This window comes from Nanorana parkeri, unplaced genomic scaffold (assembly GCF_000935625.1).
Source record: "Nanorana parkeri isolate BGI_ZX_2015 unplaced genomic scaffold, ASM93562v1 scaffold353, whole genome shotgun sequence".
In the NCBI taxonomy this organism is placed as follows: Eukaryota; Metazoa; Chordata; class Amphibia; order Anura; family Dicroglossidae; genus Nanorana; species Nanorana parkeri.
In genome coordinates this window covers 1,212,477-1,235,978 of record NW_017306621.1, presented here as the reverse complement: position 1 = coordinate 1,235,978, position 23,502 = coordinate 1,212,477, and the positions used below count along the sequence as shown (strand labels likewise).

The window sequence follows — 23,502 nt, the reverse complement described above, 5'->3', positions numbered from 1 at the left end:
CACCAAGCTTATACAGCCATGTCTTTATGGATCTGGCTTTGTGCACATGGGAACAGTGATGCTGAAACAGAAAAGGGCCTTCCCCCAAACTGTTGCCAGAAGGGTGAAAGTGCAAAATTAAAAAAATGTATTTGAACATCAACAATAGCCTTCACCGGATTATATATAAGCAAAGTAAAGTATGTGTTGGGTACTGGTTATCATTGTCTTACCTGTAAAAAAAAAAGCTGAAAACCATGTTTTTCAATTCTGCCCAGACTTCTAGAGTTTGTAAATTATACAAAGACATGCAGGCTTATTATATAGCATAGTGTAGGTCCTTTTGTATCAAAGGAGCAGATGACTGTACATGTTGGCTCATAAACAAACATATGTATTAAGTGTTGTACATTGTACTAGTTTTCAGCAATGTAAAGTGCTCCCCTTTCCCACAAATGTTAAGGATAATGACAAAGGGTACACTGCCACACAATTTGGTGCACAATTCAGAATTCCCTTCTCCTCTCAGTAGAAACTCCAGGCCATACATATGTGAAAGCTGTCTCTGTTTTCCACAGGTGTGATCACATTCAGTCTTCCAGGTCTCAACTGTCATAATCCAGGGCAGGCATGGAAATGATTGGTCACTGTGGGGGTCTTGATTTTTAGGACTGATATGTTGATAATGTGAAAGATAGGGCAAAGATCCACTATGGCTACCATTGCTGCATCCTGAAAGTGATCCACTTCCCCATTAGTAACCTCTGTGTAGTTCCTGAATCTGCCTCAAAGCCCACACTGCCACAGAAGTGGAGACTTTCCTCCATCCCCAATATTATTTTAAATGTCATTGGGTGAACCCCATTCACACATTTGTACATGTCTTTCTGGTGAGCAATGGAAATACATCTGCGATCTCAGACAGCCTAATCTATCGCTAAACAGTTTGTGCAAAGGGTGATACTGAATACTAATGTGGTAGGATGTTCAATATGTATGTGCTGCTACACATACCCGCAGCAGCTCTTCACATTCACATCTGCTACAGCCAAATGCTGGCATCTCTGAGTGGGCAAAGCTTCGACACTTCCGGTTAGTTTTAAAACTTGCCTGCTCACATTGTCCCCATTTCTATTGGTCCTTCACTATGAAGAGCTGCTAACGTGGCTTATAGTATTTTGTGTCAGGCAGGAGGGGCAGACAAGTTCCGAAGTGCCAGAGCTTTGCCCATTCAGATTGGCCAACGTGTGAATATATCTGATGTGAATAAGAGTTGCTGCACAGATACTTTATACCCGCTAGCATTCTCTTTAGGTGACAGACACTTTAGACATATACCCCAACCCATACCCTCCTAGTGGTGCTGGGGGCATATACTCAATATCCTCTGAAGAAACCAGCACTAGTAATCTTGAACACATTACCCCCGATTGTTATTGGGTCGTCTTCATGGCAGACTCCCTCCACTCTGTTTGGTGGGGCTGAGATCCAAGCCCTGTCATCAGAGACCTCCACGTCCATCCATGACTTTTGATCACGTGTGACCAACTTACTCACATTGATCACAGAGGGCGTCAATGAGGTCCAGCGACATCCACTGCAGAATGTACCTCTGATCCTCTGACCATGTCTGACTCATATTTAGAATCTGAATAGTCTGTTTCTGAAGAGACTAATTTTGATGCACCGCAGTCATCTGCTATCCAGATTTGCAGGGTGTTGGACCTTATTGAGGCAGTGCGTTCTATCCGGCATTTTTAGGATCAGCTGGCTATCTTCAACCTTGGGTCTTTTAGAGTTCCTACAACTGCAAAGACCAATTACACCTGCTATTCGAGGAATTCCTCTGTACAGATTGTAAACAGCAGTTCAACCTGACTGTATCTACATTCCTGTGCCCTCCAATGAACTCCAAGAAATTGATTTTACAGTAAGTACAAAAATCCGCTTTTTGTTATAATGTAATGCTATTGAAATAACGATAGCACAAAGCTCTGTTAAGAAGGATACAGTGATATATTGATCATAGAGGCTGAATATTATATCTACAACTAACAACAAAATGCAAAATTGTTGCATAGATTGTCTATAGTGTTTGTGAGATTTGTAAGTTATTTTTCTAGGTGCCTGACACTTAATCTAAGGCCTTTCTTGAGGATAATAGAAGTTACCATACCCAGTTTATGGACACTAGCTGCTACATTACCTACGTGGAAATCTTAAGAGTTTAAGTGACACCCTTTATTGACTATCTTTAAGTTAGAAAACTGCCGCTTCAACAACAAAAAAAGTCCTCAAAAGACTCCTAATGATGACCTTGTGCAAACCTGTACTTCGCTCTCTTAAAGAACTAAGAATTCTGGCAGAACGGTCACACCCGACTTTTCTGAGTGCCTGGTCCCCCTTTGTGCACTATGGTTCCTCCCTCTGGTGCCTACATCGCCACTTGTCCTATAGTTACATAGGGGCTGGCCACACGGAACCACATAAAGTGGTGGGGAATCCAGACAGCGTTGGATGTAAAAGGTTCTCCATGAGGCAATACCTCTTGAAGAGAGTGAAGTGAGGAGTCACTTGACGTAAGTATTAGGAGTCTTTTTTTTTTTTTTTTTGCTGTGAAGTTTTATTAGAATTAGTTGGGTTTTTTTTTCATACAACACTGACTTTTAAGATGCAATCAATAATCAATGGCTTACATGGTAAAAACCTCTACTACTGAACCTCTTTTTGGTGTATAAGCATTGCAGAGCACTAGTACATTTCTATGGACAAGCTTCTAGTCAACATTTAGATAGTATCTGCTGCCATCCAGGAATTTACCTTGTAAATACATACAATACCTACAATGACATTTACATACATATTTGGGTAATTGACCCTTATTAATAAATGATGATCACTGTTTATTGTTTATCATGTTTATGCTCTGCCAGGAAATGGTCTATTGAGGTTAAAGTGACCTGGTCAGCTTGACAGTGCCACAGAGAGACTGCTGGTGTGATAAAAGAACATTATGCACCTTTTTTATATATAGATCTTTCCTTAGCTTACCAATAACCTATTTGTATAGCTGTATTCTCCTACAGCGAGCAGGCATAAATAATACAAAGTAACCCATATTAACTGTTTAGGGATCAGCAAAGAACTGATGCAGCAAGGTCTGTAAGTAGGTTCAAAATGGTGAGTGATGGGGTGGTTCAGCAATGATCACCTCTACTTTCCCTACACAAAACCTACCACAGATCAGCTTTATTGTAAGTAAACTGCTAAAAAAACTATCGCTATGGGATATACACCACTTTTCACATTAAAAGTAAGAGCTGTAAGGAAGGGTATTGTTACCCTATATAGCGGTGATCTTTTACCAGTTCACTACAAGTTTTTTACAGCAGAATTATAGACAAGGAGCTATATGTTTGGAACAGGTTTATCTGTTCAGGAATTTGAGTTTCTGCTCAGTCACTCTTCAGATTTATGCACCCCTGCCAGAAACCATAGCCAAGGCATGATCTTACTTTTCTCCATTGTAGTTCAGGGACGTGCGATCAGGGGAGGCAGAGCCTCACCTAGAATTATGGAGGAAAAAGCTATCAGCTTTAAATCTGAAGCTGACAGCTTTTTTTCCATTCAGAGCGGCTTCTTTCAGGTCACACAACAGGGAAAGCCTCTCCACTGTGTAACCCGTCATGGACGGTGCGCTGACTGTTAATTATAGGTGGCTCTGCATCCGGTTTTTGACAGCTAAGTGTTAGTATTAGAGGCGTGAGCTCTGTGGATGGTTTGGACCAATGGCAAAGCGCCATTGGTCCAAGCTGTCCAATCAAAAAAAAAAAGAAACACTGAGGACATCTGCCTCACCAGTGACAAGCAAGTGAGGGACAGGGAGGCTCCTCCCTGTCTCCCCTCTCCACACATAGCTTGGTTACCGAGTTGGGGGGTGGCTTCGGGATGGGACAGAGCTTCGGTGGGATTGGGGTGGAGCTTTGGCTGGGGGCGGGGCATGGGAATGCCTCACCCAGCACGGAAGGCACCGCACTTCCCTGTTGTAGTTATAGCTAAGGAGCGTAGTCATAGACTGCCCTAGCCTATGATTGGACATTGGAGAAGAAGCAAACTTTTTGTGTTCTATGGACAGCATATATACAGTAGATTCTGTATATATGTGCATACCTTCTCTGCAAAAACCTACAGTCAATAAAGAAAAAGCAATTTCATTACTGTAGTTATATGACACATGTCAGGACCGGGAACGGTCTGCAGCTGCTGTTTCTCAAGCTTTGGAGTATGTAGAGCCAGCATCCTTGAGACAGAAAAGCTTTTATGTGGTCTGCCTAGAAAGCTGGAAAATATTATATGTTTCATTGTCTGAGGGATTTGAGAGTATATAAGCAGCATACAGCAGTATTCTTGTATATGGTCAGTATGGGGCATTGCTTGGACTCTTTCAAGTGTTTTGACTCTGTTATCTGGCTTCTGATCACTGTACTCAAACAAATGTAACACCAGCACTCTGGACTTTGACTTGCTTTGATGAGGTGACCACAGTTTATGCTGCCAGTTACCTAACCAACCAAAACACATTACCTTTCCTAATAATGGAGCACAGCTTTCCTATACTGTTAACAATTACTCAAACCTCTATCAAACATAAACCAGATTGCTCATAATGTGAATCTGTTTAGCTAATTGACATACTCGTTTAAAAAGCACAATACCTGTACTCTGCTTATAATACAAAGTAAGGGTAGTGTTAAATAAGAGGCATCAAAAGCTAATTCAGCTTGCTGAGCATGTCATTATCCTTTACATGCTATGCCACCACTTGATGTGTGAGTTTGTAAGTTTTGATTTTTCAGCAACCTAAAACTTACCCATGGATCTCTGATAAGCTGGTGAGGTTTGGAGCTCCTCCAGTAAAATGAACCTGTTATTTTTTTCAAGTATGGGCAAAAAAGTCCATATACTCTTTTAATTTGTCAAGCTGCCTTTTCCTACAGAGCACCACCAGAACTCCTGAACATCCTATGCAAATACCAACCTAAGCCTATCAAAATATGCATAGGCTTAGGCATACCCTCATTTTCAGACACTGCCTTCTGGGGGGTGTGAGAGGATGTGTGTACTCATCTCATACCCAAAGTTTGGGTTTTTAAAGTGTCCCATTTATGCATATCTGTAACAGGTTTGATTTCACCCCCACCAATCCCCAGCAGTACATGCTTACTTTTTCTTCACTCTTCCAACACTCTGTTCAGCATATAAAACCTCAATTCCCCCCCCAAAAAATGGGATGTTGTGTAAAATCAACATAAAAATAGAATGCAAGGATTTTCAAATCTCATATACCAATATTTTATTCACAATAGAAAATAGAAAGCATAACCAATGTTTAAACTGAAAAAATAAGGTTATTTTGAAATTGATGTCGGCAACACTACTCAAAAAAGTAGGGACAGGGCCATGTTACCACGATGTAACATCCCTTCTTCTTTTAACAGCACTTTGTAAACTTCTAGGAACTGAGGAGACCAGTTGCTGGAGTTTTGGGGGAGGAATGTTGTCCCATTCTTGCCTGATAGTTCTGGGTCTTCTTTGTCGTATTTTATGTTGCAAGATACACCTAATATTTTCAGTTGGTGAAAGCTCTGGACGGCAGGCAGGCCATTAAAGCACCCAGACCTTTCTGCTGTGAAGCCATGCTGTTGTCACAGATGCAGTATGCGGCATTGTCAGCATTGTCCTGCTGAAACATAAAAGGCCTTCCCTGAAAAAGATATCGTCTGGATAGGAGCATATGCTGCTCTAAATTCTGGATATATCTGTAATCATTGATGGTGCCTTTCCAGATTTGCAAGCTGCCCATTCCATGCTCATTAATGCACCCCCATACCACCAGGCTTTTGAACTGAGTGCTGCTAATAAGCCAGAAGGTCCCTCTCTTCTTGGCGCCCATGGTTGCCCAAAAAAATTTCACATTTCGATTTCTCTGACCACAGAACAGTTTTCCACTTTGCAGCAGACCATTTTAAATGAGCTTTGGCCCAGAGAAGACATCAGTGTTTCTGAATCATGTTCAGATATGGCTTATTTGCATGATAGAGCTTTAACTGGCATTTCTGGATGGCACAGCAATATTGCGTTTCGGCCTTTTGCACAGTAATGTCTCCAGATTCTCAGAATCTTTTGATATTATGTACTGTAGATGATGTATTTAAAGTATTTGCATTTTACATTAAGGAACATCATTCTGAAATTGGTCAACAGTTTTTAGACGTAGCTTTTCACAGACTGGTGAACCTCTGCCCATCTTTACTTTACTTCTTAGACACTCTTGCTCTCCAAGATGTTCTTTTTATACCCAATCATGTGACTGACCTGTTGACAATTAACCTAATTAGTTGCAAAATATTCTTCCAGCTCTTCCTTATTATTATTATACTTTCTTGAGTTGCTGCCATCAATTTCAAAATTACCTTATTTTTTTTCTTTGACTGGTACATTTCCTCAGTTTAAACATTTGACATGTTTTCTATTTTCTATTTCAATAAAATATTGGTTTATGAGATTTGCAAATCATTACATTCTGTTTCTAGGTAGATTCATGCACATGGTCCCATTTGTTTCTGGAATTGGGGTTGTAGATCAATCAGTATGCACAGGAAAGTCCACAGCCCTGTGTGTGAGCTACAACTCCGGAGACTCATAGCCCATACAGAGTTATGCTTTAACTCCTGGAGACTAAACCGAGTAATGGAGGAGTAAAAGGAAGCTAAGGATGGGCAAAGCAGTCATTTACTTTAAAATGGATCTAAACCCCAAAACAAAAAAAACCCATGTATTCCAGCTTCCCAGTCCTTCCATGTGGTGCGGTATTAGGTTTGCTTTTTTTTAGTCTTTTTACCTTGATTTTCATCTGGTAATCCTGCAAATAACACATTTCTTGTCCTAGGATGACAACGCTCACTCGCTAAGCTGTATCTTTAGGGGGGGCCATGGTTGACACACTAGGCTGCTACCCTAATTTGGACTACAAATGCATCTTTCTCTGTTTATGTCATTATATGGGGGCAGGGGAACTAGTAGTTTACAGAAGTTAGCTTTGACAGAAGATAAGATTATTTGTGCTTTTAGTTCAGTTTACAGAGAGGACACAGTGTTTCTTGCAATATCAACAGGCATTTATTGTATTTGCTGAAAATGTTCTTAGCCTGGAAAAAAGACAACTAATGCAGTCACCACATCTAAGGACTGGTAGGCAGCAATATATAAAATGTTTATTTTTTGGGTTGAGATACTTTATGCCTTAATGGCATGTTTAGCTGTTTGGTTGCTGTTGCCATTTCAAACACACGCAGCCTACTGTAGTTTAATCTGCAATGTATTAGTTTTGTACTTGGACCCGTCAATGGGTTTTGTTGAAGGCATATGCGAGATTCGCTGGTCTGCTATGGATACCTGCTGGCAAAAGAGAACATATAGAAAACTGCATATTATCCCACTCTCTCAAAATCAGGGGCCAAGCAAAAGCAGCATGAGAATTTATTTCACGCAGCACGGCGGTACAATACTTTATTTTTCCCCTTCGTAGCTCTAATACGCTGGCCTTCTCCTGGATGGTAAAACACAACCTCACAACCATTTGCACTCTGCCCAAATGGGATAGCTCTGCTTTTTGACCACTTTAAAGAAAAAATACCATATCCCACCTAGGAGTAAATTTAGATATCTACAACTTTCTACTTTTCTTCCACTGTAGCCTGCAACAACATATGTGTAAAACTTAATCTTCCCACTTATATTCCCAACTTCTATCTTCCATGGCCATCACTCCACACACATATGCCATTAAATGGGAACAGGAATTTCAGCAGTCTACAACATGGGACCTATAGATGGTCAAATGTTTTCAAGAACTTGGCCAATATAGCAGCAGTCGAAGCAAATTATAAACTCTTGCTGCAATGGTACCTGTTGCCAGACAGAATATCTAAAGTAATTCCCTCATATTCTGACATGTTTAAAGAGCTGGTCAACTCTTGGTATACAACGGCATATTTGGAGGGACTGTCAACTATTTTGGTCTCTTCTACTCTATTTTGAATTCTTATGGTACCAGACAGAACAATACCACAAAACCCATGGGGAGTACTTCTTTGCAAAAAAAACCAAAACAAATTGCATTAAAACATAGGTTAAACTCCTGACCCACATTTCTACCACAACAAAAAGGATTATTGCAGAAGACCTGATACTTCATGAATAACATTACTTGACTCCAAGGCCCTGCAACCTCATGGTCAGTTTAAAGACAAATTATAACATTGTCCCTGCTAGGTTTTCCATGTTACCAACCTGTTAAAACGTCCATAAAAATATTGAAATACATGTTTGCTCTTGGGATTTAAACATGGCAGCTTATCTTGTACAGTACTAACTTTGTTTTTATGCCAGCCCATGCAGGATTTATTTTAAAACAAGACAGGAAACAAAGACGTGCACCGTGTCTTTGCCTGCAAGCAAAAAGAGTTCAGTCATTTGGAAAGTACCTAGGGAGTCACCCACACAGCTTTCACAGGCCTTGGTTCCAGCTCAGGTTAAAGGAGAACTATGGGGTTAAGTCTTTTCCCCATAGTTCTCCTTAGGGTAACGGGAGGACACAAACTAGCGTCCTCCTGTCACCCTAGGCTCAGTATAACGCGAGCTGTAGCTCGCGGTATACTGAGACGCCGCAGTATACCGCGAGCAGCTGCTTGCGGTATACTGAGACGCAGCAGCTGAAGCGGATCCTGACAATTGTGCCAGGATCCGCCCAGCTGCATGCTTGACAGCTAGCTCTGCCTATCTAAAGGCAGAGCCAGCTGTACCCGCCCCCTCCCCCGTCCGTTCCGCCAGTCAGCGCTGGCGGATCGGAGCAGGGAGGGGGCAATCCAGCCCCTCCCCTGTCACGGCAGAGAGCCATGACGGGATCAAGAGGTGAGCGAACGCCGGTATGTGTTCCCTCACCTCCCGATCTACTGAGCCGACCTGTGACAGTCACATTGTCACAGGTCGGCTAGAACTATGAGGTGAGTGAAAATCACTCACCTCATAGTTCTCCTTTAAGTGGCTCGTCAGGACCTGGCGGTAGTGCTATCCAATGTGTACTTTCTATCAACCACCAAGACTTCCACATTTTCTGGTAACAAAACACAAGTCAGGTTTGCATGTTGATTGGGACTAATTTAATTGGTGAAAAACAATGTTTAAAAACAATGCATATCCACTGAACCACCCAAGAGTTAAGTCCTAGCTTATATAATTTTTTTTATGAGTAACCATATCAAATGCTTTGCTGAAATCAAGAAAGGCTATGTACACAGCACCACCCTAGTCCAAAATATTTGGGATTTAGCTATTACCTTTCTTTACTCCCACGTCATTTTCGTGCTGTTTATTCGCTTCCTCTAAAGCTTTCATCTTTTCATCGTAAACATCTGCTTGTGCCTTCCACTGAACTCTGTTATACGAAAGTCCATCAAACATTGGCGTAATTTCTTTATGAAACCGTGAAAATTCCTAAAAAATAACATCATCATCATTAAACCATACACCTAACACCAATAATAAAATATTAATAGCACATTAAGACATGTATTGATGGCAAAGGTTGGATTTTTGAACAGAAAGGTTCCAGATTTGGAACGTAAATTCTGTAAATCTTTGACCATCAAAAAGTACCTCACTATTTAAGCTTCCTACATGTTTTACAAAGAATTAAGTCTCAAAAGACAGAGATTCCCCCAGAGCCTGATCATCCACAAGGCGACCAAGGGAGAATCCTTGGTTTGTTGGATGTCTAGGGGCCCAGATACAACCTTCATGCTCCTGTAGTTAAACCAGGAAAAAGCGCATGGGTTAAGTCACATCTCATCGCTGCAAGTTAGCTCTAATTGCTGTCATGGGTTTTGGTTCTGATCTGTTTCCTGAATATTCATTCTTCCTGCTACAGCAAGATTCTTCTCAGTTGTTCCCAAATCTTCTGCTGCACTCTCCTTAACCTAACATTTCATTTAGAAAATCCTAACATTTCATTTAGAAAATCCAGCAGGTATATTGGGAGCCCATTCCAATTGCTAAGCAGGAATAGTGTATAAATCTAGGTAGTTTGGCTCTTAATCATCTTCCAAACATCAAAGACCTATTCACAGCAATCTGTTTATATCGACGTGTAATAAAGTCTGTTTTATTGTGCGTTAATGCAATGCGCAGTGAAGCATAGGATATGTGCATTGCCATTGCAAGGGCAGAGATGTGAATTCTCTGTTGTGGTGCAGTGTGTTACCAAAAAAAAATAGGTATTTTTTTGTGCATTGAGTCACTTTGATTGCCTGGAATGCCTTAACACACTAAACGCGTGTTAATGTGTGTTTTATTACACACATAGCGATGTAATGGGTCCCAAGTTATTTGTTTTGGATGAATTGAATCTTTAATGAACATTTGCATCCTAACAAAGTAGCCTTTCAACACAGCAAAAATACGCTTTTTATTCATCATGGAATATAACCTTTATGTGTTAAGGGAGCCATCAGGATTGGACAAGGCATAGACCAAAGAGGTAGCAGACTAGATACAACCCTGTCACTGCTCAGAGAAATGAATGGTCTTGTTCTGCATCTTCTGCACTTTGCCCTTATCATGGGTGCTGCTAATCTTTTCTCTGATATTGGTCACATGATTTGTAAATGCTCTGTGTTCCTAGTAAAAAGTTTGCATTATTTGTCTCATCATTTTTTCTAAGTGATTTATTTTAAAGAACTCACCTTATACACAAATGTACATACAAAGTCAATAAAGCCAACTTGAAGCTTAGGCAGTTCTTCAGCTTTGTTCCTGTCCATCATTGGCTGAAAGAGAAAAATAAAATACCCAAATGTGTAAAGAGTACCCCCATCCTTATAGCGCCAGCAATATCCTAAGTATTAAAGTGTATCTATACTTTGTTGTTTTTTTTTTTGTGTGGAAGTGTTGAAACCCATTCGGTTTTTATTGTTCTGTCCCTGCTAGCGAGATATTTGCTCTCAATATGTTTTGTTGATCATTGTCACCAGAACAGAAAGTAATACAACATGTTATAGTTATCACTGTTACAGGAATAGAAGAGAGATCTTCCAGTGGGACACTTCTGTGTCACTAACTGCTTAGCTTCTATCTAAGAGGAGAGGATTGGAGACATTCATTCACACTTCTTGTTGTATCTCTTGGACAGGAAGTGAAGGGAAATCTCCCCAACTGGACATGCATCTAAAGAAAAATAAATTAAAATTAAAAAATCCAATGGGTTTTAACCATTCCCTACTCTAGAGTGGTTAAAGCTCCTTAGTGGGTACAAGGAAGGCAGTAATAAAACTGTCAAACTTTCTAATCCTTCACTCTATTAAAAAGTGCATTGATTGTAGTGTGTTCACACATGGCAGCTTTCCAATCACTTCCTATCCTGGTGACACCTATTTCTGGGATAACAGCCTAATTTAAAAAAAAAAAAAGTTGCCAGCTCCTTTAATAGGCTGTTGGGATTTCTTTTTGATAGACCCTAAGGGCATCCCAGCGGCCAACTGGAGTAGTGCATATGGCAGCCTGACAACGCCACTACTAATTTCCAGGCAGTGGCTTAGCGTTAGCCTGCAACAGGAAGTGCTGTTAGTTGCAGGATCCTCAGGTAAGGATCTTTGAAACAGATTTTAAAAAAATGATTTGCTTAAAGCAGACCTTTCACCCCTCCCACAGCCTCCTGGGACATTTACTGGGCCCCACGTCGCAGAAGGTTACAAATTGGTATATAGCTGACACCTATGCAGGCAGTAAAATCTCACATTACAGTACTTTGGCACTTACCAACTTGCAGCCTCCTGGGACATTCACTGGGCCGCACATCCCAGAAGGCTACAAATCGATAAGTGTTGAAGTGTAGCAAGATTTCGCACCTGCATAACTGACACCTATGTGGGCATAAAATCTCCCAATACTCCGCTACATACCAACCAGAAGCCTTCTGAGATGTGTGATGTGAGTGTCCCAGGAGGCTGCGGGCGCCTGGAAGTACGTCACTCTTGCCTAGGCAAGAAGTGACTAAGTAGGAGGATGGAGGGGTAATATTACACTATATACAGGTCACAAAACATGGAAACTCTTAACAATTGTGTAATAGAGATGAGGGAGAAAGGAAATGTTCACTTTAAGAAAGCTGTTTACAGTGATATCTGATGTCAAACATACTGATGAAAAAGCCTTTAGGTTTACATACACTTTACTCTTAAAAAATTGACTTTTAATGAAAAAAAGACCTACTGCTGAATTAGGAATATAAAGGAGTCTATTGGTTAATCCCAAAATTCAGGACTTAAACCTTAAAAATGCATTCAAGTACCTTAACTATTAACAAAAAAATGTATCTTATTTGTGTATCACTCGGCTGTAGATCCTCAAATCATCTCTGAATTGGTGCTGACACTGTCCTTCCTTCCAGAGGGTGGCTACTTTTGTTCCCGATAGTCCCTGTGTGTGTTGTAAAGTAGTCACCACTCCAAGCTCGCTCCCGTAATGGACTACAATCTCATGTTTCCTCTACAAATTTGTATTGAGATTGTAGTCCATCACACGAGTGAGCTTGGAGCGGTGGATACTTTACAACACACACAAGGACTATGGGGGAACAAAAGTAGCCCCCCTCCAGAAGGAAGGACAATGTCAGCACCAATTCAGAGATGATTTGAGGATCTCCAGCCGAGCGGTGCACAAAAAAGATAGTTAAAAATAGTTAAAATACTTGAATGTATTTTTAAGGTTTAAGTGTAACTTTAACTTTGTAAAAAATAAAGTGTAAAAATTATTCCACAGATTGAGAATTATTGTCTGGAATCTGTCAGCTATAACTGAGTCCATCCACATTGGATCTCAAACTCAATCATATCCATTTGCTGATCCCTGTCATGCAAAGCCCGGTCCTACCAGAAATCTTATTGCACAATATGGTAAATTATGATTGGCTTACAATAGGCTGCTGCTGAAGCACCGTCCTCTCCAAGTCTCCTTGCTCCCAGAATTCATTAGCAACCATAAGAGCCACCTAAACATAAATCATCGTTAGCAGTTTATCAAATGTGTAAAGATAACAAACAAGAATACTGTTTTATTGCTGCATGTCTCCCTGTAAAGAAGATTTCCCTTCTGTTATTGTGTAGTCACTGGGACAGGAAGTAAAATCTCCCCATCAGAAACAAAAGCAACAGTAGAATGTGACAATGGTTGTAACCATTCCCCAGTTTACAATAAAATAACATTTGGTTGGAGATCTCACTTAATAAGTGTATGAATTTGGTCCTACAGGAAAGAATTTGAGTTGTCAGCTTCTCGCAGTTTTATTTGCTTTATCTTTCCGCTTCCTTTGCCTAGGACTCTGAATAAGCCTCTTCAACAAGAAAAAAAGGCATCTGGGTAAGTACCATATTAACATGGCAGGAATTAAGTGAGAGTCTTATCCTCTGGGCCTAACCGGGATTACACAGTTTATGATAAAGTATAACTCCTCTGTGTGGACAGAAGTGTTTTGGCTTGATTTATGTGGTCGCCCCGTGCAATAATTTCACTGGAACACAAGGTAGTAAGTCCACATGAAACCTATTTGTATATATTTCCCAGAGAAAACTGCTACTCTGCATGTACATAAAGTCAGCTTGTGAGGCTGTACAGTACAAATGGGAGCCCCCATTGCTGACTTGACTGTGAGGATGGTGTGCAGGGAATCCAACCTGAAAAAAGTCATTTCAGGGAGGTGTTGAGGTGCTCTCTGTGTGTCCCTCCCCCCATCCACAGGGGGGGGGCACCCCCCTGAAATGATGGCAGATAGCAAAGATGCTAATACTTTCCTTGCTATCTGCTGTTTTGGTTTTTCTTTAGTATTCTGACACCTGCTGCCGTCAGAATTCAAAAAAATAAACAGCATAAGAATGGATAGCTGGATTGCTATTGGCTATTTCAATTTGCAATAGCCAATAGCAAGCTGGCTATTGCACCCACACTCTGCTGCTGTCAATCAGAAGTGGAGGACCTGATGGAGAACTTTAAGTCCACCTCTGCTGATTGATAGCAGCAGTGGGCGGGTGCAATAGCTAGTCAGCTATTGCAAATTGAAATAGCCAATAGAAGCCTAGCTATTCATTCCAATGTTGGGTTTTGTTCTTTTTTCTGACTGACGGCAGCCGTGGCCACGATGTCATAGAGCAGAGTAAACTTTCTGGGAGAAAATGTTTATCTCCCGGACACCGCTATCTAATAGCGGGAGACTCCCAGAATGTCCGGGAGAGTTGCGATGCCTGGGTGTGTGTTCTACGAACATGGAGGACTTAGTTAAAGACATACACTTTAAGCCATAGAGTACAAACACAACAAAAACAGGCATATAGCCTGGTGGCGGCTTTTAAGGTATGCAAACAAGGCCTTCAATTAAAACAAAATAAACTTTATTAATAACAATTAAAACATGGTAGCTAAAAAATCACAAAGTCAGCCATGAAGTACATATGGTATATATAAGCTCCAATATTTGAGTATCGATTCCACAATGACTTAAATGCAGTTTGAGAACCCCACTGCAAGGGAGGTTTTGAAATGTCCCCAGAGTTCAGCTTTAAATAAGAAAATAATAAATGATTGGTGTTGTACAGAAGCAATAGAATACAGCAATTAGAATTACTTATAGATAGATTCTTCCAAATAGGTGGCTAGATTTCTGCAAGATGCCAAAATATTTGTATTGAATCTTTTCCTCATTTAATTTATTTGTGAAGATGGTTTGCTTAACCCACCTGACTCTGTACCTCCCATGGCTTAGTGATAGCAGACAAGTCACATCCTGTCATCATCATGGCCCTGCAGAAAAACAAATACTTTAAATTCTTATACAAATTATCCTTTTTTTTTTTCCTGGGCGTTTGATTGTTGAACTCACATGATTATCTCTTTTTTCGTTGGGTCGGCGATAATATATTTTATCACTTCTTCTTCTGATTGCATCTGCTCGGTCGTATCAACTATTTTTTGGAACATAGTTCTTTTCCTGTGAAACAAACAGAAGGGAGTGTCAAAATATTCAACTTAATGCTATGGCTCTTAACTGGTGGGTAGTAGGTCGCAACCCCGTGTTCAGTGGGTCACCGCTTGCCTTCCACTGTGCAAGCTGAGACATTCCTCAGCCACCTCCAAGGGCAGCACTGTCAGTTTTCGCAGCCATTAAAAATATGCTCCCTAGTGCTGAGTGTCAGCTTGAGGTGAGGTGGTCTGAGGGTATGGCCACGAAGGAGCTCCGTCCATACGTCCATTGCTTGTACAGTTTCCTGACGTGCCCTGTAGAGGTGCCTGGACTGGAGTGACTTCACATTCTAGCTCCCAGCACCTCTACATGCCGTGGCCACGATGTCATAGAGCAGAGTAAACTTTCTGGGAGAAAATGTTTATCTCCCGGACACCGCTATCTAATAGCGGGAGACTCCCAGAATGTCCGGGAGAGTTGCGATGCCTGGGTGTGTGTTCTACGAACATGGAGGACTTAGTTAAAGACATACACTTTAAGCCATAGAGTACAAACACAACAAAAACAGGCATATAGCCTGGTGGCGGCTTTTAAGGTATGCAAACAAGGCCTTCAATTAAAACAAAATAAACTTTATTAATAACAATTAAAACATGGTAGCTAAAAAATCACAAAGTCAGCCATGAAGTACATATGGTATATATAAGCTCCAATATTTGAGTATCGATTCCACAATGACTTAAATGCAGTTTGAGAACCCCACTGCAAGGGAGGTTTTGAAATGTCCCCAGAGTTCAGCTTTAAATAAGAAAATAATAAATGATTGGTGTTGTACAGAAGCAATAGAATACAGCAATTAGAATTACTTATAGATAGATTCTTCCAAATAGGTGGCTAGATTTCTGCAAGATGCCAAAATATTTGTATTGAATCTTTTCCTCATTTAATTTATTTGTGAAGATGGTTTGCTTAACCCACCTGACTCTGTACCTCCCATGGCTTAGTGATAGCAGACAAGTCACATCCTGTCATCATCATGGCCCTGCAGAAAAACAAATACTTTAAATTCTTATACAAATTATCCTTTTTTTTTTTCCTGGGCGTTTGATTGTTGAACTCACATGATTATCTCTTTTTTCGTTGGGTCGGCGATAATATATTTTATCACTTCTTCTTCTGATTGCATCTGCTCGGTCGTATCAACTATTTTTTGGAACATAGTTCTTTTCCTGTGAAACAAACAGAAGGGAGTGTCAAAATATTCAACTTAATGCTATGGCTCTTAACTGGTGGGTAGTAGGTCGCAACCCCGTGTTCAGTGGGTCACCGCTTGCCTTCCACTGTGCAAGCTGAGACATTCCTCAGCCACCTCCAAGGGCAGCACTGTCAGTTTTCGCAGCCATTAAAAATATGCTCCCTAGTGCTGAGTGTCAGCTTGAGGTGAGGTGGTCTGAGGGTATGGCCACGAAGGAGCTCCGTCCATACGTCCATTGCTTGTACAGTTTCCTGACGTGCCCTGTAGAGGTGCCTGGACTGGAGTGACTTCACATTCTAGCTCCCAGCACCTCTACAGGGTGCACAAGGGAGCTGTACAAGCAATGCACATATGGATGTGCATTGCTTGTACAGTCCACACTGGACCCCAGGCTGAGGATCCACTCGAGTTCTCGTAAGGTAGGGAGACTGGTTGGATCTTAAAGAAAAAAAAAAATTTTTGGAGTATGTATGTGTGAGTGTGAGAATGTCTGTGAGTAAGTGAGATTGTGTCTTTGGTTGTGTGTGTCTGTCAGTGTTTTTGGGGGCCCAATCACACTACTACAGTGTGTTAATCATACCATGCAATCATACCTATTGCGCGTTTTGGTCCAAGAGGTGAGTTACGTTGCCATTTATTTGAATGTCACCCCGAACGCACCTCCCACCCACAGTTTGATGGCCTGCACCAGAACACGCGGTACCGCAATGCTTTGCATTCCAGTTTGGTGTGACTTGGGTCACGACTTAATGACCAAGGACAAATGTGGGTTACACAGGTTGAGAACCACTGACAAAGTATATCTAAAGCTAACATTTTGTTTTAATTTTGGATAGAGTCAGAGAGGTTTTTTATTTGCCATCTGTCTCGCATTATGGAGATTTCCTTTCACATCTTCTCTTGTGGATTCAAGGGGAAGAAGACTTCTTTCACATGTGAGGGAAATGTCCTCTTAGACAGTTGTCATAGGAACAAGTTTTCAATTTGCCCTCACTTTCGTTGCTGGTGACATTGGTGATCAGGAAAATAATAGAAAGTAGCCCTGCGCACGGCATACAAATTTGTTTTCTGATGAAACGAATTGAAACGGAAAATATTTCCATTCATTTCATCAAAGAAAACAAATGTGTCTGCTGTTTCAGATTCGGAGGCAACGAGCCTCTGAATCCGAAAACGTATGCTGAAAATGAGGAACGAGCGGCAGCCATTTCGGCCGCCGGCTTGTTCTGCGCTTACGCGCCATCTTTGTGTATACTAGGATTTACTCAAAGATGGCGGTGCGCTGGCGCAGAACGATATTGCCACCGCACATTCAGCCTGTGATGTCACACACAAAATGCAGAACGAGCGGTGGCCATGTTGGCCGCCAGCGCGTTCTGCGCTTGCGCGACGCCATCTTTGAGTGTATCTTGGTATACACCAAGATGACGGCGCCCGTATGTCCGAGAACCGCCATCATGGTGTATACCAAGATATGCTCAAAGATGGCAGTGCACCTGCGCAGAACGCGCCGCGCTTTCTGCACACAAATTTATGTATGCCCGAATATAGTTTTAGTGTATTTGGGCATATAATACATTTGTTATTTCGGATTCGGACGAACCGCCAAGTCAACTGAATTTCGTTGATTTTGCAGGTTCGTCCGAATGCACATGTATAATAGAAAGTGAATCTCTCTAACACAGTAATATAAACCTGATAGGGTTCTACCCCCCTCACTACCACATACACACGCACACCACACACTATACTATCCAAAACTAAATATATTTGTTTTTCCAGTACTCACCGATACCGACTACCGATGCTGCGTGCCCAGATAATCAGGAAGTTGGGCGGCGGATCATGGCCCGGCTTCCTGATTGCCTGTGAACCCGGTGGTGTTCTAGCGAAAAAATGCTGGCTCACTTGCCAAGGCTGCCTGGCTTCCTGACCAATCAGGAAACCGGGCAGCAAGTCATTAGGTGCTGTCCGGCATCCCGATTGATCAGGAAGCCAGGTTGCCTAGCAACAAGTGAAGCCGGCTTCCTAGCCAATCATAAAGTCGGGGGGCGGGTCATAATTCCTGATTGGAAAGGAAGCCGGCTCCATGCTCCCTCGGTACTTGCCCTCAGAGGGAGACCCCCCTCTGACTGGAAGTTCTGGTATCGGAGGTACCTATTAGAGCATTTGGGCGAGTACTTGCCCAAATACTCGATCTCAGTACCGATACTAGTATCAGTATTGGTGCATCCCTACTAGGTCTGCAAGACTTCTTAGCAAAATTTATTATTGTACTAATGTAAAACCACTCATCGTACTAACAATTTACCTGATTCAGAATAAAAATCTGCTGTTTGTGACTTGTACCAATGTACTTACTTGAAATACAATGCCAGATCCGTTGCTATGATTGCCACTTCAAACAAATGGATAACATTTTCAAACTGTCTTTGGTTTAGATTCTGGAATATGTTTAAAGTCTGAAAAAAAAAAGAGTTGCTTTAGGCGCATGTCACACTGCCGATTCTACCACTGGTGAAGCCTAGGCAGCATGCAGCTGACACTTTACCTAATGGAAGTTGTCCCCTCTTTGGCTAAAATGCTGCTGAATTGCATTTGCTAGTGAAGGAACAGTAACAGAATGACATCTCTCTGGTTCAGGAAGTGAGGGAGTGATACCATAGAAAAAGATAAGTGGACTCAGAGACAGCAATAGAAATCCGAAAGAGTTAATTAAGTTACCCCATGCAAGCCAAACAAGAAGACATTTTTTTTTCTTCAACTGTGCTTGTGTGTTTGGATGATGTAAATCTCTTAAAGCACCTTCTTGACAGTGGATATCTCAGGGGGTAATGACAGTACACACTCACCTCATCTTCTAAGAGTGTTTTGCTGAACTCTAAGTGGTGCCTCTCTAGGATTGAAGACCCATGTAGCCTGGCTAGAGGAGCCTGTGATCTGGAGACAAATGTGCATGTTATATACTGCATGTATTATGCAACTGGGGGCCTACAGAATATGAGAACCTGATCACTTACTTCATTTGGTACAAATTGTTGGTCCCTCTATGGTCAATATCATGACAAAAAGCAGCAGCCACCATGGCGAAGGCTTCTAAATCAGAATAATATTTCTTGAGTTTACCTGTCTTTGGAAAATGAATGGGCATTTCATTAAACATGTTGGAGAAACAGGTTCAGGCTTACAGTCAGCTAAACATGCACACATAATTCAATTGGCAATAGGCTTCAGTATATCTATATAAAGAAGTAAACTGGGCTTGGTAAACCATTCATATTTATGTTTCAAGAACTTTCGATGCCAGTTTAGCACAATTCTATTACACGTAGGCTTAAGTCGCTCCTTGAGATCAATGAACACTCGGCTTGGTCAACCATCTAATTTATGCTATGAAGAGGGGATGGTGAGCATTCTACAAGACAGATTGCTTTCCTTCCTTCCTTCCTCTTTCCATAGCATACACATGAATAGTGGACCAAACTGAGTTTTCATAGATCAGAGGGAGGGAGCATTAGCAGGGATCTTAATAAGTGGTTTAACCATCGCCCAGGTATCTCTCTGACGGGACGGATAAATGTAATTAAAATGACAATATTACCTCGGATATTATACACATTGCAAACCATCCCGATCGCACTGCCCAGGTACTATCTACGTGCTCTTACGTCGGTGGTTAGAAGGTATATCTGGAGAAGGTCTCCCGCCAGGATCTCCCACGGAGTTCTTATTAGGACTAGAAGTCAGGAGGGATTAACACTGCCAGATTTTAACTGCTACTACCAGGCTGTTGCTCTTAATAGAATGTTAGACTTTCACTTCCACATGAAGACTAAACGATGGGTGGAATTAGAGAATTCTCTTGCTAATCAAAACATACTCACTATTTGTTGGATACCACAGGAACACTGGAATTTACACTCCTTAATTTCTCCACTCACTTCCCAAACACTATGTATATGGAATGCACTATATAATCAGACGATTGGCCAACACAACTCACCTATAATGCCAGTAACTGGCCACACGTTTTTCCTACCCGGATTACACAACTCGGGTTTTCTTAAATGGACTGCTCACACTAGTCTAAAACTTTTCCAGGTGTGTGAAAAAGATAAGCCACTTTCACTTGAAACCCTTAGGGAACAATGGGGAACTTACCCTTTAGACACATGGAGACATAGGCAACTATCACATTTTATTATGTCACTCGCAAAGCCATTGCGTACCACTTCTGAGCTTACACCACTGGAGAAACTATTTTCCTCTTTGGAACCCCCACGACATGGGATATCGCATTTATATACGATCCTACTAGATCTACAGACTAATGCGTTCCCACCATATTTAAGACAATGGGAACAGGACTTGAAGATCACTTGGTCCAATGCACAGAAACAAAAAGTCCTAAATCTCAACGCCACTACATCTATTAGTACTCTGGTGACCGACACTACGTTCCGCTTTTTGGCACGTTGGTACTACACTCCAGATCGTATACATAGAATGCACTCATCTCGGTCGGAGCTATGTTGGAGACAATGCGGTGAAGTAGGCAACTACATACATATGTGGTGGTCCTGCCCGCGAATACAACCTTTCTGGGTGCAGGTGGTAGACCAGATAGAGCAGATTACCACAGTTATATTACCCTTGGACCCATCGGTGTGCCTCCTCCACCTCATGGACTTTCCGACTCCGATCTTTAGGGGATCACTGATAACCCCCTTATTGAACGCTGCAAAGACTTTAATACCACTATACTGGAACCAAACCACTATCCCAACTATAAGAGAGTGGTATAACAGAGTTGAATATTATAGACTGATGGAGGAATTGACGTCCATTCGTAGAAATACCCTCAAAAAAAATGAAGCTACATGGCGAGCATGGAATGAGTTCAGAAGATCTCCGGGAAACCTACAAGATATCAGATAGACCCATATAGGAGAACACCATCCGCCACACGGGCACAGAAGATGAAATAAACGCTGACCATTAGATCTAGAGTACTAGGAAAGGCAGAACCTAGGCACTGGGTAACGAGGATAGCAACACTAATAATAAATCTCTCTATAAATTAGAAATATGGTGAAGAAAGCCGGACGACTACCCCCCCTCCCTTCTTTTCCCCCTTCTTTTTCCTCTTTTTCTTTTTCTCTCTTCTTCTTCTTTTTTGCGTGTTTATAGTTGTATATGGTCAGTAGCATTAATATGTGAAATGACCAGATGTAAATGTTTGTATGTCGAAAGAAACAATAAAAATTGAGTAATTAAAAAAAAAAGGAGGGAGCAATAGTGACAATTCCAACAGCCACTATTCTGTGAAGAACTGTCACAGGGTACGTCTGGCAGTGTCCATAGAAGATAATTGCCTAATGCTTCCATAGATTGCCAGATTATGTCACTGTCATCTCATGTCAATGCTAACCAACTTCCTTTATAGAATTTCCATATGAGTGAGAAAGTGGTGTTCCCAAAATACAATATCACTAGAGCATTTTAAATCCCAACTCCAGTCAATAATTTATTTTTAACTTTCAGAGTGCAAGAGTGTTAGGACTTCAATTTCACCTCATTTCTTTTTGGGATTGCAAGTGATGAGAAATCTGACTGACTGTCCTATCGGCACAAATATTGTCAATTTCTTTAGCCATTCCTTCAAATTTGGGCAAAAAGGTTTTATCTGTGAAAACTACTTTAATTAAAACATTACATACCATTAGCAGTGTGAACATGGTTTGTCCAACATTGAACCCATGTCGCCAGTTGTGATAGGTGATGTCCCGATACCCTTTCCTCACGGTGTACATCCATCTTGTTAAGACCTAATAACAGAACAAGATACACTTTTTATGTGACTTCTAGTTTCCCGTATCGTTGGTGATGATGCTTAGCTGAACCTTGGCTTGATGAAACATTAGCAAAATGTTTTCCTACATACAGATACAGAAGCAAATAAAAATGGCTCAGTGGTTAGCACAGCAGTGTTCGCTGTGCTGTGGTCCTGTGTTGCCACCAAGAACAATATTTGCATGGACTCTTGTATCTTCAAGTGCTCCAATTCTTTTTCACAAACAGGGTTAACTGACTTCTGAGACAACCGACCCTTAAATGTTTGTGTTTTTATTTTTGGTGTGACGCTGTAAGTAAAGGACTGATGTGGATTGGTGATTTCTGCTATTTATAAGGGCAATAAATAACATAAAACATACATGAAAGCAATTAAATTATTTTTCACCCACCAGCTTATACTGTCATGCAGCTAGTTGTGTCTTAAAATAATTGCAGGTTGTCTCTAAAAATACTTTACCTAATGCAGTTTCCTTATTTCCTTTTTTCCTTACTAGTTTGTGATTACTGTCACAGAAACAGAAAACAGTATAGAAAAATGGTTTTCAAGAGAAGACTTGCAACTTTTTCCTGAAACAACAGACTGAAAGCATCAGGGGTGGATAAGCCACCGGAGAATGGTATCATTTTCCAAAGCTTTTGATAACGACTTTGTTGCCAAAAAAAAGGGGGAAAAAGCACCCTAGAAAAGTTATCACCAGCCTGGCAGCTGGGGACTCATCTTTATTCTCTAGTAAAGCTACAGCAGCCAAACAAACTTCAGTATCTGACGTGTCTCCAGATTTGTGGTTCCACACTGTGGTTTCACTCGCCAGCCACTATTTCCCTACAGCTCTACAAGAGCAAAGCAGTGACGTAGCAAGTGCTAAGCATTATAACACTTCTTTAGCAGGTGACTTTTTAAAAAAAAAAGTTCTGGCAAGAGAGTTCCTTTCATTTGCTTTCAGCATGTATTCTTGTTTAACATAGCTGTTAAATTTGCGTAGTTATTCCACATATCAAGAATACATTTAACCTTTACCAAAAAATCTTTTAAATTAAAAACAGAACATTGTCCAACACTAGCCCAGCAAAACCCACATTGATATGGCAATACTTACATCCACAGGCACCTTAAACTTTTCAATGGCTTTAAGCTCAACAAACAGCCTGATGCCACTCTTAATGAGCTCATGTTCCGTCACCGGGAAGTCGCTGAAGCGGAATTCATAAAGTTCGAGAGCTGCTGGGTCTGGCAATTCCTCTTTCTGTTCAATGGACGACAAATATATGTCAAATTCCTTGTTCAAAACATTTTGCAAGTGCATGAATAAATGATGAAAATTCCTTTTAAAAATTATTATAGATC

General features: G+C 41.1%; 1 protein-coding gene across 1 annotated transcript in view; it reads right to left on the bottom strand.

The window, feature by feature from the left end:
* Positions 1-23,502, bottom strand: part of PDE6C (phosphodiesterase 6C) — a 68,446-nt gene that overhangs the window by 3,163 nt on the left and 41,781 nt on the right. Inside the window, exons 12-21 of the mRNA XM_018558680.1 lie at positions 23,255-23,401; positions 22,022-22,129; positions 19,322-19,431; positions 19,154-19,241; positions 18,663-18,763; positions 16,168-16,275; positions 16,025-16,088; positions 13,010-13,084; positions 10,782-10,865; positions 9,378-9,534 (exon numbers count right to left, since the gene is read on the bottom strand). Coding sequence (XP_018414182.1) covers positions 9,378-9,534; positions 10,782-10,865; positions 13,010-13,084; positions 16,025-16,088; positions 16,168-16,275; positions 18,663-18,763; positions 19,154-19,241; positions 19,322-19,431; positions 22,022-22,129; positions 23,255-23,401 — 1,042 coding nt within the window. The remainder of the gene's footprint in view (positions 1-9,377; positions 9,535-10,781; positions 10,866-13,009; positions 13,085-16,024; positions 16,089-16,167; positions 16,276-18,662; positions 18,764-19,153; positions 19,242-19,321; positions 19,432-22,021; positions 22,130-23,254; positions 23,402-23,502) is intronic.